This window comes from Megalobrama amblycephala, linkage group LG2 (assembly GCF_018812025.1).
Source record: "Megalobrama amblycephala isolate DHTTF-2021 linkage group LG2, ASM1881202v1, whole genome shotgun sequence".
In the NCBI taxonomy this organism is placed as follows: Eukaryota; Metazoa; Chordata; class Actinopteri; order Cypriniformes; family Xenocyprididae; genus Megalobrama; species Megalobrama amblycephala.
This window is the reverse complement of record NC_063045.1, coordinates 7,226,001-7,239,648: the sequence shown is the minus strand read 5'-3', so window position 1 is coordinate 7,239,648 and position 13,648 is coordinate 7,226,001. Positions and strand designations below refer to the sequence as shown.

General features: G+C 38.4%; 1 protein-coding gene across 1 annotated transcript in view; it reads right to left on the bottom strand.

Moving 5' to 3' along the window:
• Positions 1 to 13,648, bottom strand: part of LOC125263353 (unconventional myosin-IXb) — a 54,060-nt gene that overhangs the window by 36,097 nt on the left and 4,315 nt on the right. Inside the window, 1 exon segment of the mRNA XM_048182367.1 lies at positions 1,235 to 2,131. Within this exon segment, the coding sequence (XP_048038324.1) occupies positions 1,235 to 2,071 (837 nt within the window). The 5' untranslated portion in view covers positions 2,072 to 2,131.

The window sequence follows — 13,648 nt, the reverse complement described above, 5'->3', positions numbered from 1 at the left end:
TCCACAGCACAAGGGTTACCGCTACCATAAACCACCACGAGATCAGGGTTGGGGAAGGGTTTCTGCTAAAATTTTGCAAAATAACAGAATGTGCTTGAACAGGTTTATGGGACTGGGCAATCATTTTAGAGCAAGAGACATAAAACAACAAGAACTGCATGAGACACGATAAGAAAAGCCTCCAGATGTAGGTTAGCCGGTACTGCAACATGAGCTATGAATGTACAGCAAGTTGTGACCCCATGTTTCAAGCACAGGCTTGTGGGAAAGAACTCTGTAAATAACTGATCTAAAGAGCTACAGTTTACAGTGAAGCCCAAGAGACCTGTAGGTAAGCTGTCATTATGGTCGTTACGAAGCATTGTTCAAAGTAAAGTGCTTTTCCAAACCCTACAATTCCAATCAAAGAGCCATTTTGTAGATACAAGTTTCCAAGGACTCAAAGCCATGCACAAAATTAATAAAAATACTACACAAACATCCAACATCGACAATCAAATTTAGAGTTCTTACATGCCATTACCATTTTTGGGGTTTGACAAGTTTGAATGTTGACAACTACAAACCGCAAACCCATCAAGTGACTTCCTTTATCTTCACCCTTTTAATAACTTACAACAAAACATGAGAACGATTTTGAAACTCTAATAACTTGAGCTTAAAATCTGCACTGTATGAAATGTAAGAAGACCTTTAGAAACAGTTTTCAACTGTCCCATGTTCCTTAAACAAATCTTCTGATCCCGAATTCAATTATTTTAAGCCTGCCTTGTGAATGTACAAAGTACAGTGCTTTTCAACACCCTACAATTCCAACCAATGAGCTATTTTGTGGAAGTGAGTATCCAATGGTTCGAATAATGTCCATGCATAAATCGAATGCAAAATGCTCAAATAAAAGATAAAGTACTACACAACAAATGCAACCTTGACGATTAAATGTGTGGTTCTTACATGCCATTACTATTTTGGGGGGTTGACTAGGTCTACGGCTGACAACTGCAAACCCATCAGTTGACTTCCTTTACATCCAACCTTTCAATACACTAAAACATAACATCTGATTCAAAACTCTAGAGACTCAAGCTCAGAATCTGTCAAAGAGGATGTTGGCACTTCAGAAAAAGTTATCAACTATCCCAGTAAGTTCTTAAAGGAATCTACAGGGTCTACATGCGAATGTTGTGAAACATGCAACCAAACCCAGTTCATATCAAGGTGTTGGTGGTCTTACCTCCAGCACAGGTCCTGCACCCAAGATGGTTCGTTCCACGCCGCTTGCATAGCCCTTCTGACTGAGGGCCGTCAAGCAGTGAATGAGAAAGTTAGTGCTTTGCGTTTTGCCCGATCCACTCTCTCCTGAGATAACGATACACTGGTTGATGTGCTTGCGCAACATGGCATAGTAGGCCACATCGGCAATGGCGAAAATATGGGGTTCCAGCTGGCCCAACTGGTGGTTCTCATACATTTTGACATATTTGGGGTTGTAAATGGGCAAGAACTTAAAGGGGTTGATGGCAACGAGAATGCTGCCAGCATACGTGTAGATCTTCTTCTTCTGAAAGCGATTTCGAAGGTTATCCAAGATGCTGTCCTCACTGAGGACCGGAAGGTTGCAGAGGTCCTCAAAGTCCTCCTGCTGCGGTGGGAGGAAACCCCGAGCAACCAGTCGCTTGGACTCCTGCTCATTTGCCACTGCGGGCAGGTGCACATAGCGGATGGAACCATCGCAGTTGCGCTCCTGCAAGAGAAAGTAAAACCCCTCGTTTCGAGAATGCTGTTCCTGGGCTTTCCTCGGCCAAAGAAGGACCCTGTGTACTGGAAGGTCGGTCGATTCCAGCACCCACTCCTCCCCGCCACATTCCTTCACCTCGGCCAGGACATAGCACTTGCTGGAGTCCAGTCCGAGGGCCGCCGCCACATCCTGGATGACGCTAGCTGCAGTGGCCTCTTTAGTGACTCTGAGAGTACAGCACGATGCCGTCTCCAGAGTCAGTCGGGGGTATATCTGAAGTTCGTAGGCCTTTCCATCTTGGCTAGTCGTCCCATCGCCATCTTTGACACTCATTCTGACTCAGGACGAGCCCCTTCAGCATTACGTACTGCCTTCGCAACCACCATCTAGCACCTGGAAAAGAGGATGCAAGGAATTAGGCCTGCAACTAGCAACATGAGTGATTAATTGATTATTTCTTCGATTAATCATTCCATTTTGCAAAATAATCACTTCACTTTGATATAACACATACAAATATGAATATGATAGTAAAATAAGCAGAAAAACGCCTCTCAACTATGTTGAATCATTGCAGATCACCCTAAGGCCATAATAGGGCTGTGAAATTGATTCATCACGATTAATCGAATAAAAGTTTGAAAATATATATGTGCGTGTATTAGGGCTGTCAAGCAATTACATTTTTTAATCTAATTAATCGCAAATTAATCATGCATCAAATTTGGCTGAGAAATTACCCCCGGGAGATAAAGTTATTATTGTGTTAAGTTACAAAAACATCAAATAGACATTAAAAAAAAGCTTTAGAAAAAAATATTTTACATAGAATTTATTACATATAAACTTTTAGGTTTCAATGGCCATGAGGGTGAGTAAATGATGACAGAATTTTAATTTTGGGGTAAACTAAACGTTTAATGAGTTTTTATTAATAGGGCAATATGAAATTATTTCTTTAATGAAGTGATACTCTAAATAAGAAACTAAACTACCAGTAGGTAGCAGTAAATGTTTAAATGAGTCATTGAGTCATTCATTCATTCGATTAGTTCAAACGGCTGATTTATTCAAGAATTAAGTAAATGTCTCTCTTTATGAATGGGCCATTGAATCATTGGGTTATCCGATTGATTCACTCAAAACCCGGATTAATTCGGAAACACTATGATGTGTTACTCAGAGATGCACAACAGTTCTGCTCTGGCTTTACAGGTAATATTTTCATTGCCAAAATTAAGCAAAAGCAGAAAAAAGTCAGCACACCAAAGCCCCAAAAATAAGCGACAATATTGTGTCTAAAATATAACAATATATATTTATTGAACAGCTGTATAAAATAAATCATATTTGCACTTGTGCTATTCCCGACAAAACACACATTACTTGTGTGATATATCATCATTATAATAAATATGAGACAAAAATCATACAGGTGCATTTTTTAAGAATATATGAAGAGTTCTATCTGAAATTTGCTTCTAAAATTATCATTTTTATCAGGCTCTTATGTTTATGTTCCATTGTTTCACTTTAATGGCAATGAAAAGGACTTATTGATTCCCATTAAAGTGAAATTACTGAACCTACACACAGGAGCCTGATAAAAACACTTATTTTAGAAGACTTCAGATTTCAGGCTTTTGCATCTGAAATCTTCATATTTAAACACACACACACATTATATATTATATTTACAAACTTTTATGTTAGATGTGATTAATCGTGATTAATAATTTTGCAGCACTAATATTTGTTCCTATAAACATACAGATGTTTACTACAGCAAAGCAACGCTTATTGACTAGATGCTTGACATCTAGATGTGTCCTTGACAGCACACAGAGTCAACCAACAAATAATGATATTTTTATTGATTTTATTGATTAGCTATTGCAGTCCTACATTACGTACTGGCCTACTTTGTTTCTTTCTATTAACCTTCCACTTTTTGTTTTGAAACAAGTTCCAGCAAGTCTCATTCATCTCGATTAGATCAATCATTTGAAAACAAGAGCTTCAGGATTTAATTAAAACGTAGATAAGGTGCCATTACTGGTGCTATTTGGATGAACCCATCGCCCCATCCCTTATTTCTCAGGCCTGCAGCTCTCCATCTGACATTATTATTCGTGGCGTCTGACTCAGACTAAACAGCTCCTTTATTTAATCTGCCTAAAGCTTGTCCCTGCAATAAACTGATCACGAGTGAAAATTGCATCTGTGTAGCAAAGTGTCTCACAGGAAACTGTGGTCACGGTTATAGTCCGTGTTTCAGTGTATCTGACCTATCCTAGCCAGTAATACACAGCACATCTCTATAAATATACAGAACAAAGCCACAGCTGCTACATCATAGGTGTCAATACAGGCATGGCAACCGCATCCCTGCATAGCAACATAAAGGGGTGGCATTTATGTCAATCTGAAATCAAAACAGACCCTATTTACTTTCTTATTGCACAAACTTTTTTTTTTTTTTGGTCATTTTGACAAAGCGCAATATGTTTTTATGTTTCCATATTGAAATGGAAATCAAATCCTGTCCTGTCAGAAATAAGTCACATTACAGAAGCACAACGCTGAAGGTGCTTTACAAGGAGCCCTAACTGGCCACATGCCCCAAAGGCTTCTAGAAGAACCAAAATCTGACCTACCAATCTAAGCTTATCCAACACCATTTATTTCATTTATAGATTAGTGAATTTTGTCTTGCCAGAGTTATTTCTACTCGGCAGAACAGAGGATGCAGAACACTGTATGCTTGTTCTAACTGTAAATTTGAGGATGTAAGTTATTTCCTGGTAAGACGAGAGCCAAGTGTCTTAAACAGCTGTCAACTTATATTGAGCGAAATTAAGTTACTCTGGAAAATCCTCATGAATGAATGGATGTATTTTCTGACGGCTTGTCATAGTGGGGCATCCATTGAGACTAACATTTTTATCCAAGATCAAATCAAACCACGAGGGGGTCGATAAACTAGCCCAAAGTGCTCATTTTTATGCATTATATTTCTTACATTTCGTCAAGTAAAAAAGTTCATTAAAAAATCTGAATGTACTGGTAAAAATGGCTAAATGTAAACCTTAAAGTCTGTAAAATAAACAGTGGAAATGTCTAAACTTTTCCAGCCTGGTTTCTCAGATGGGTGAAAGTAGGCCATCCTCCTAACTTGGCTGTTGACCATAACCAGAATCAATAAAACTCCAAGGCATGCATAAATGCATAAAGTCTGCGACCACAAAAACAGCATCATCATTACGGCTCATTCTGAGCTGTTCTGAAATAGACCAGCCAGGTTAACTCTTCATAATGCAGAACTTGAGACTAGGAGGAAAAACATGCAATGCCATGGGAAAGAGTAGAGTTTAATATATCTCTGTCAGACTCCTCATGTTTCAGAGAAAGTCGAACATTCCTGAGATAAAAGTGGAGCAGCAGCAGCCTGGCAAGAATAGAGTGCGACAGTCGGGTTCTGGAAGTAAAAACTCCATTCATTTTCTCCAGAGGGAAACTGATTTTGAATGATAACTTATAAACCTTTAAGGCCCTATCATACACCCGGCGCAATGTGGCGCAACAAGTGTTTTTTTTTGCTAGTTTCAGCCCGATGCAGTTATCATTTTCACGTCCTGCGCCACATTGTTTAAATAGAAAATGCATTTGCGCCCATCTGTTCGCCCATGGGCGTGCTGGTCTGAAAACAAGGTGTGTTCAGGTGCATTGTTGGCGTGTTGCTATTTTGACTGCACCATTGACCAGCACGTTAGTAATATGCGCCTATAGGTGGGTGCACAACATGAGTAAACTTAATGATATAAGCAGCACACAAACTTGACAAATATTAAAAATAAAAGGATAACAATGTAAAAGATTATTATTGTGTGCATGCTTTGGTAGAATCCAGCTTCTCCTTCTGGTCTGCTCTGCAAACTTTAACCTTGCACACGATCCATTTCCTCGCTAGAGAAGCGTTTAGTTTTTCCGCGTGCAGTTCCGCCATGTGAATAGCGAATCCGCCAACTGGCTTTTAAAGGGAATGGGATATGAGACTCTGATTGGTTTATTGCACATTATGCCCAAAACACACCTAATAAGGACAACCCTTTTAGACCATGTGCCGGGCGCGCTGACCATTTTTCCCATCATTAAACTAACTTGAGCCATGCGCTTTAGACCATGTTGAAATAGGGCCCTTAAAGACAGCCTTACTGTGAGTTATAAGGTTGTTAATCAATGGTATTTGTTTCTTTTGAAGCCTTTAGCCTGTATTATTATTTAAAACAATTGTGTTTAACAGTAGAATTTGTGGTGAAAAACTACATTACCCATGATGCTGTACAGAAAATTCCACCAATCAGAGTCAAAACGCAACAAAACACCTCTTTAGCTCCACCCACTCCCATGAAGCACCATATATGATATAATCCGGTTGGTCTCTCTCACTTGAATATTTCAATAAATATGCATATTTTGCAATAAACTTAAAATATATAGTTTCTACACATATCAACATTATCAAATGAGCAGTTTTATAGTTCCTTCCCTCAATAAAACCATTGAAAACAAAGTCATGTACGTGTCTTTTTTTCCGATTTTCAAATACTTTTTGCTTCAAATCAAAGTTCGTAATGCTATGATTCACCTCGTGGCTTTGTTCATGGCTTATAAATCTTTAACAAAGACTTTTTTAAAATCCCTAAGAGAGAAATGAATGGAAAAAATAGTTCAGAACCAGTGCAGCTGAAAAAAGTAATGCAGTCTATTATCTAAATGCATTACAATGCATTCAATACTATTATCTAATGGCACAACACTCTTAAAGAGCATAAATATATACACCACACCTAAACAAGGTAAAACAGTCATTTTTAATAATTCTGAATGATTTTTAAAGATACATTACAATATTGAATGTAAAATAAACATTATATTATTACGCTGTAATGTCCACCCATTCCTTAAATTTATAAGTATTGGCATTTGAACTTAAATTATATTAGACTTAAAACCTCAAGTTGAAACCTCAATCTCATATAACTTATATAAAAAAGTTGATATTGCCTAAGTACAAGTAGTGTAAAGACAAATGATGACATGACTTCTTGATCATATCATTTTTTTATAGTGCAACTATTATTTCCACCATATTGTCTTGCTTTTCAGTTAAAACATCTAAGTATCCTTAAAACAAGATAATTTAGACAACAATTATGACTTGTTTTCATAGATTGTCTCTTTAATACACATGCATTTTGGCAGATTTTTTCCCACTTCTTTTAAATATAAACAATTTAAAAACAAGTAAAAAAAAAATCTACATTCAGATTTCAAACTCTGAAAAACAAGTCTTAAAATCTTATGCAGTGTTGCTTCTCGAGTAAATGCATTTTTAAATATTTGAACAAGCCAAAAACAAGATAAATCAAAAACTTAAGTAGTCAAAAGCTTGATGCAATCCAGGTTTTGGAACCGATCTGAGATGCTCTTCTCATTTTCATGAAGTTGTTTTTGGCTAAATGACTAGAAAATCACTGACATTGCAAAAAAAATTGCAAGACAAAGTCACAAGCGAACCGTAAAAAATCATCACCAAAGCCGTTACTTCTTTTCAAAAGATCACCAGGATCATCTCTCCAACTGACTGGCACGAAAACAAGAGTTTTGGCCTCTTTTCAGGGGACAACGGGAGTGATTTCTGATTCGTGAGAGGGGTTGACTCTCCAGCTCCTCACGTTTCGGCCTCCTTCAACACTTCCTCGGATAGAGATACATTCAAGTTGGCAGAGCTCCCAGGGGAGGAAAGAGAGAGAGAAACCCATGAGGTAAATCAGTCACAGGTTCTTTATGGAGCACAGATGCAGCTGGAGACGCTCTGAATGAAAAGGCCCGTTGAAGTGGAATGTGCGGCTGAAACAGAAACAGGGCTTTTGTTTTAATATCACCTCCATTTAGGAAGCAAGTCTTTTAGCAGACGCGTGGGCAGGGGAAAGACGAAGCTCCACGCGGCGCACAGGCTTCCCTACGGACGACACCTCCATCATCAGTCTCGTATGCTGGACGTTTTCTTCTGGTTCAGGCCTACGCTGAATGCTTTTCAATCAGACTGAATATGCAAAAAAAGTCGAGAATCCACCCACAGGTCTCTAGATATGACTCGATTCTTCAGTGCAAGTCTGCGGGATTTTTCACCTGTTTTGGTGTTAAAACCTGACCTCTGAACAATGCAAATTTTTTTGCGGAGTGACTTATAGTAAGGTGCAACTTATTTTCCAGAAAATATTATAAACGTTTTTAGTAGTTTCGTGAAAGGAAGCTCAAGTAATGTAAAGAGGCAGTAGTGGGTCAAGAAACGCCTCCAACTCCTGTGAGAAATCAACTCCAGTCTGAGCGGAGCTCAATAAAACATCGGCAGTAGTTTCCACAGCGGGACACAATCTCAACGGCCTGGACCTCCTGCAGATGCACATGTGCGCCAGCTTTAGTTTCACCATCCTATCGCAGTTCACCACAGGAACAAGCCGTTACTGGAGACAGAAAAACCCTGCAGTCTCGAAAAGCACAAGATATAAAGAAGGCTACAGTGATGCAAATCACTCTTTAATAAAGTCCCAGCTTTAAACTACAGTTTTATTGAATCTTATGTTACTTGAGCTAGAGTTATACATTATTATACAACCATGAAATCAAATTTGACAATTTTAGTTTTTTTTTATGGAATATTGCAGTGTTTATTATAAATGATTTATCCATGCACATTTTAAATTCATGTTCCTCATAATGTTGAATCAGAATAAATTTCCGTCCCTCTTGCAGTGACATTTCTTCTCGAGGGTGGGGCAGCCTGTCACTCACAAGATCCACCAATAGCAAACCACAACCACAAAATCAAGCCCCGCCCTACATTTTTTCTTGTTCAAAAAGCCCTTTCATTCGGATATACAGCACAATATGGAAGACAAGTCTAGCGCAACTTCTGTTTCATGCCGACTTTATTAAAAGGTCATTTTTTGCACCACTTGTAGGAGCAAATAAAATAGCATTTTCAAATTGTTTTAAAGGCTGGTTGATTATGATTTCACTTTTTTAACTTTAGTTAGTGTGTAATGTTGCCGTTTGAGCATAAACAACATCTTGCAAAGTTACGACGCTCAAAGTTCAAAGCAAAGGGAGATATTTTCTTTTACAGAAATAGCTTTTTAAGGAATCCATGAAACGGCTGGTAGGGACTACAATAAGCTTCTTCCTGGGTTGGTGACATCACAAACCCCAACATTTACATAAACCCCGCCCCCGGGAACATGCAACAGAGGGGGTGTGGCCATGTTGGGCTGCTTTAGAGAAGAGGAAGAGTTGTTGTAGTATAGTGTTGTTGTCATGCCGTCATTTTACTGCTTTACAAACGAAGGTCAATTCAACACTGGATTTGCACAAAAGATGAACATGACGGCACATGCTAGTCGATGAGTTGAATCATCTCCACAGCAACTACATAAATTTATCCACTAACCATTCAGAAACGTCTAAAAGTTGTAACTTCTTCCTGAGTCTCTCCATCAGTGTCGACTCCAGTTTGAACAATGTAAGGCTGAACACCGTTACTGACAATCCTCATTTTGGCTGCGTGAGATTCTCCAGCTTTGTTGTTGTTGAGCTGTTAAAGCTCCGCCCTCTTCTAGAAAGGGGGTCGGGAGCAGCAGCTCATTTGCATTTAAAGGGACACACAAAAACAGCATGTTTTTGCTCACACCCAAATAGGCGCAAATTTGACAAGCCATAATAAATGATCTGTGGGGTATTTTGAGCTGAAACTTCACAGACACATTCTGGGGACACCAGAGACTTATATTACATCTTGTAAAGGGGGCATTATAGGAACCCTTTAAAGTTTGCCAATTTGGTCCAGTCGACCAATCAGAGCACATTCAGCTTTTCAGAAGGAGGGGCTTCATAGAGACAGGAGCTAAACAGATAGTTACTGACAGACTGGGAAGAGAGGAGCAACAACAATGGAGAATAAAATTTTTCTCTAACATTTAAGCATGAAAACCTGTCCTAGTAGAGCCCCAAAACTCAATCTAGGCATATTAGGACCTCTTTAAACTACAAACTCTTCTAAAAAAAGAAAGAAATCTCACATTTCATCTTTTTTTCCAGATGTAAATCACTCAAAATTATACACTGTGCCGAGCATTGTTTGCTCTGACATAACGACTGTTTTCATTGTTATTGAATCATTTAGTATTAGGCCGACACGCGGTCTCTGTGCCATTTGCATGCGAACAGTCTCCTGGACGTGCCTGAGAAAACACGGGCCACCTAAACGCTCCAGGGCAAAACTCTGTATACAACTCTGACAGAAAACGTGCAGATAGTTAATGATGAGCAGCCCAATATACAAGCTCCGTATGAACCAGCCATGACGTCAAACCGAGATAAGCTTACATTTTTGATCCTAAAGGTCACCTCTGTCCAAGGGGATTTCCTGATTATGATCCAAAGAAAGCAGAACGTGCAACTCATGCAAAACCATGGAAAGAGGTGAAAAAAAGTCAAGGAATAGTTCATCTAAATCGGAGTCAAATATGAGCCTGTTTGTTGCAACTTTAAGATGCATTTAAATAATTGATGTTGTTTTTGGGCTCTACTAGAACAGATTTTAATGCTTGAATCTTCATTATTTTCCCCATATTTTCCATTGTTGCAGGCGTTTCAGGGAGTTCAGAAACAGTGACACTGATATAGAGAATAATTCCCACTGGAGGGACTTTGTGCTTTGGAAAAAAAATCATAATAGGACCCTTTCATAATTTCTTCATCTTTTGAATTTTGAAGTCTTAAATCTACAGAAAAACACAAGTACATGCATGCATTTTGCAGCTAAATACTCGATCAAACGTATAGGTCAAGATTGTTTTCGACCAGAACGCCAATTAGCCTTTAAAAACTGGTCAAACAGAAGCCAAAGCTGCATCATGTCATCTGCTCTGCTCTGAAAACATCTTGAAGACATTAACTGCTCCTCCTAAATCTCCTGATATTACGGCCCCAGACTCCGTTTGGCTCTTTAAGTGCTTTCCAATCACTGAATGTTTCTGTTGGTCTGCTGCTCGCAGTCATTACATGAGCTCTGGGATTAGCTGGCATATCCAAAAGGAATGTCACGTCACCGGCAGCCTCGCCTCGATGACTTACTTTTGCCTGTGTGGCGTTCGGCATGAGAACACAACTAAAGAAGACCTAAAAACTCTCTGGTTTTCACTGATGTTTTCCCTCGGCTGCACAAAGATAAAGAAACGATTAAACATACAATTTACATACATTACTGTTCAAAAGTTGGGGTCAGTAAGATTTTTTTATGCTTTTACAATCAGTCTGTTATGCTCAGCAAGTCTGCATTTCAAAAATATTGTAAAAACAGTAATATTGTAAAATATTATTACAATGTAAAATAGCTGTTTTCTATGTGAATGTTGTAATTTATTCCTGTGATCAAAGCTGAATTTTCAGCATCATTACTCCAGTCTTCAGTGTCACATGATCCTTCAGAAATCATTCTAATATGATGATTTGCTGAAAGATTTCTGATTATTATCAATGTTGAAAACAGCTGTGCTGCTTCATATTGTTGTGGAAACCATGATACATTTGAAATGGAAATCTTTGGCAACATTATAAACGCCTTTACTGTCACTTCTGAATGATTTATTGCATCCATGCCGAATAAAAGTATTAAAGGATTAGTCCACTTTTAAATAAACTTTTCCTGATAATTTACTCACCCCCATGTCATCCAAGATGTTCATGTCTTTCTTTCATCAGTCGAAAAGAAATTAAGGTTTTTGATGAAAACATTCCAGGATTATTCTCCTTATAGTGGACTTCAATGGCCTCCAAACGGTTGAAGGTCAAAATTACAGTTTCAGTGCAGCTTCAAAGGGCTTTAAACGATACCAGACGAGGAATAAGGGTCTTATCTAGCGAAACAATCTGTCATTTTCGGAAAAATACAACCGTTTATGCTTTATAAACAAAATATCGCCTTGAACGTACTTCCCGTTTCCACGTAAGACCCTTATTCCTCCTCTGGTATCGTTTAAAGCTGCACTGAAACTGTAATTTTGACCTTCAACCGTCTGGAGGCCATTGAAGTCCACTATATGGAGAAAAATCCTGGAATGTTTTCATCAAAAACCTTAATTTCTTAAAAGTGGACTAATCCTTTAATTTCTTTCAAAAATAAAAACAAACCCTCATAACCCTCTTATATATCTTATTTCATCCCAAAAAAATTAAAGGAAGCCTATTTTAGGACCATATATATATATATAATTGTGCATTACATTCATGACTATCACACACATTTACCCACAAATTTCTCATTAACATCATGCAAAAATAAATAAATAAAAAAGCAATAAGATATTTTATTAATAAGAATTTACTAATAATAATTATATGCTGTTAATATTGGGTGGAATGCGCAAAACCGACATTAAAATAATGTCACGATGCAAAAAAAAAAAAAAAAAAAAAAAAAAAGCACTTAATTTGTGTATTCAAAACAACATATTTTTGTTTGATTTATTTTACGACCGTTGGCCCATTTCGCGGGCTTCAACCTCCTGCGGCGTGTTTACATCAAATGAAGAGGAGAATGGCGCAATGTTTGCCCGTTTACTAAACAAACGGCGTCGATAATCAAGCAAAAGTCAACAGAAACCTCGCAGCTGTGTCGACGCTAACAGCCACGGTTAATGAGCTCTACTCGACTGGCGACGGAGGACTGAGGAGGCGTTTAATGAAGTCTCTCTGGCACTCGAAACGCTCCGGCCACTTTCCTCTCAGACCGGCCGCTTCCTGCATGAGATCAATTGGCAGTCCAACATCAAAACCACACCATTACCAACCCGCTGACAGTAGCGCAAATGGAGACTCCCATTCATCTCCGGGACAGTATGAGCACATTGTCTCTCTGACTAAAGGTTAGACAATAAACGCCCCGTTATTCAGATGACCTAAACAGCCAAAAATGTCAGGCTATCGTTGTTTAGAAGGGGTTAATGCAAAACAGCGACCGAATGTGTGTCGGCTAGACTCATTTCTTCATGTGCTCTATAATTAGAGTTATTTATAAACTTGGATCGACTGCGTGCATTGAACGCGGGGAAACTAGCAAGACCGTCCAAGCTTAGCTTTAACAATTTCCGTCCTCTTCTACCACGTGTGCGTCATCTCGACTGCGCACCGCAAAGTTTGGTCGGTTTGCTTGATGCTTGAAAGCTTTTATCTTTCCTCGCCCCCTCCAAAAAAACGACACACCCATAATGCATTGCTGTCAGGCTACTTTGGGGCACCTTCTAGATTAAAAGCCTGTCTTCACCACAGTGAAACATATGAGTGACCAGACCACGGAGGATGTTTCACTAAATTAGGGAAGCATTCCAATGCCATCTGCAAATCTTGCAGATTTTCGAGAGGAAGGCGTTTTTTTTTGTGAACCTCTCGGAGAAAATGGATCTAATTCTTGCCATCTGCTCGTCAATAGTCATTACTTGGCTCTTATGATGGACGGATATGAAGTCACTAGTTTCTAGATCACTAATGGCTTCATATTCATCCATTACAGAAGAAAATAAAGAACTAAGGTGATATTGAATTGAATGTTTACATAGTTTGGATGCAATTAAAAATATAAAACGAAAATTAATACTGCGATAATTTAATTAATATTTATTTTATTTCACAAATACGCTATAAAATTTTGCAATCCTATCTTCTCTCACAACTAGAGAGAGTGATAACTTGAAAAAAATACTATAGTAATTTATGTAAATACTCTAGTGTTTTTGAGCCATACTACAGTAAAGTACTTGAATTATTTGTTGTGGTAATTCTATAGTTGCT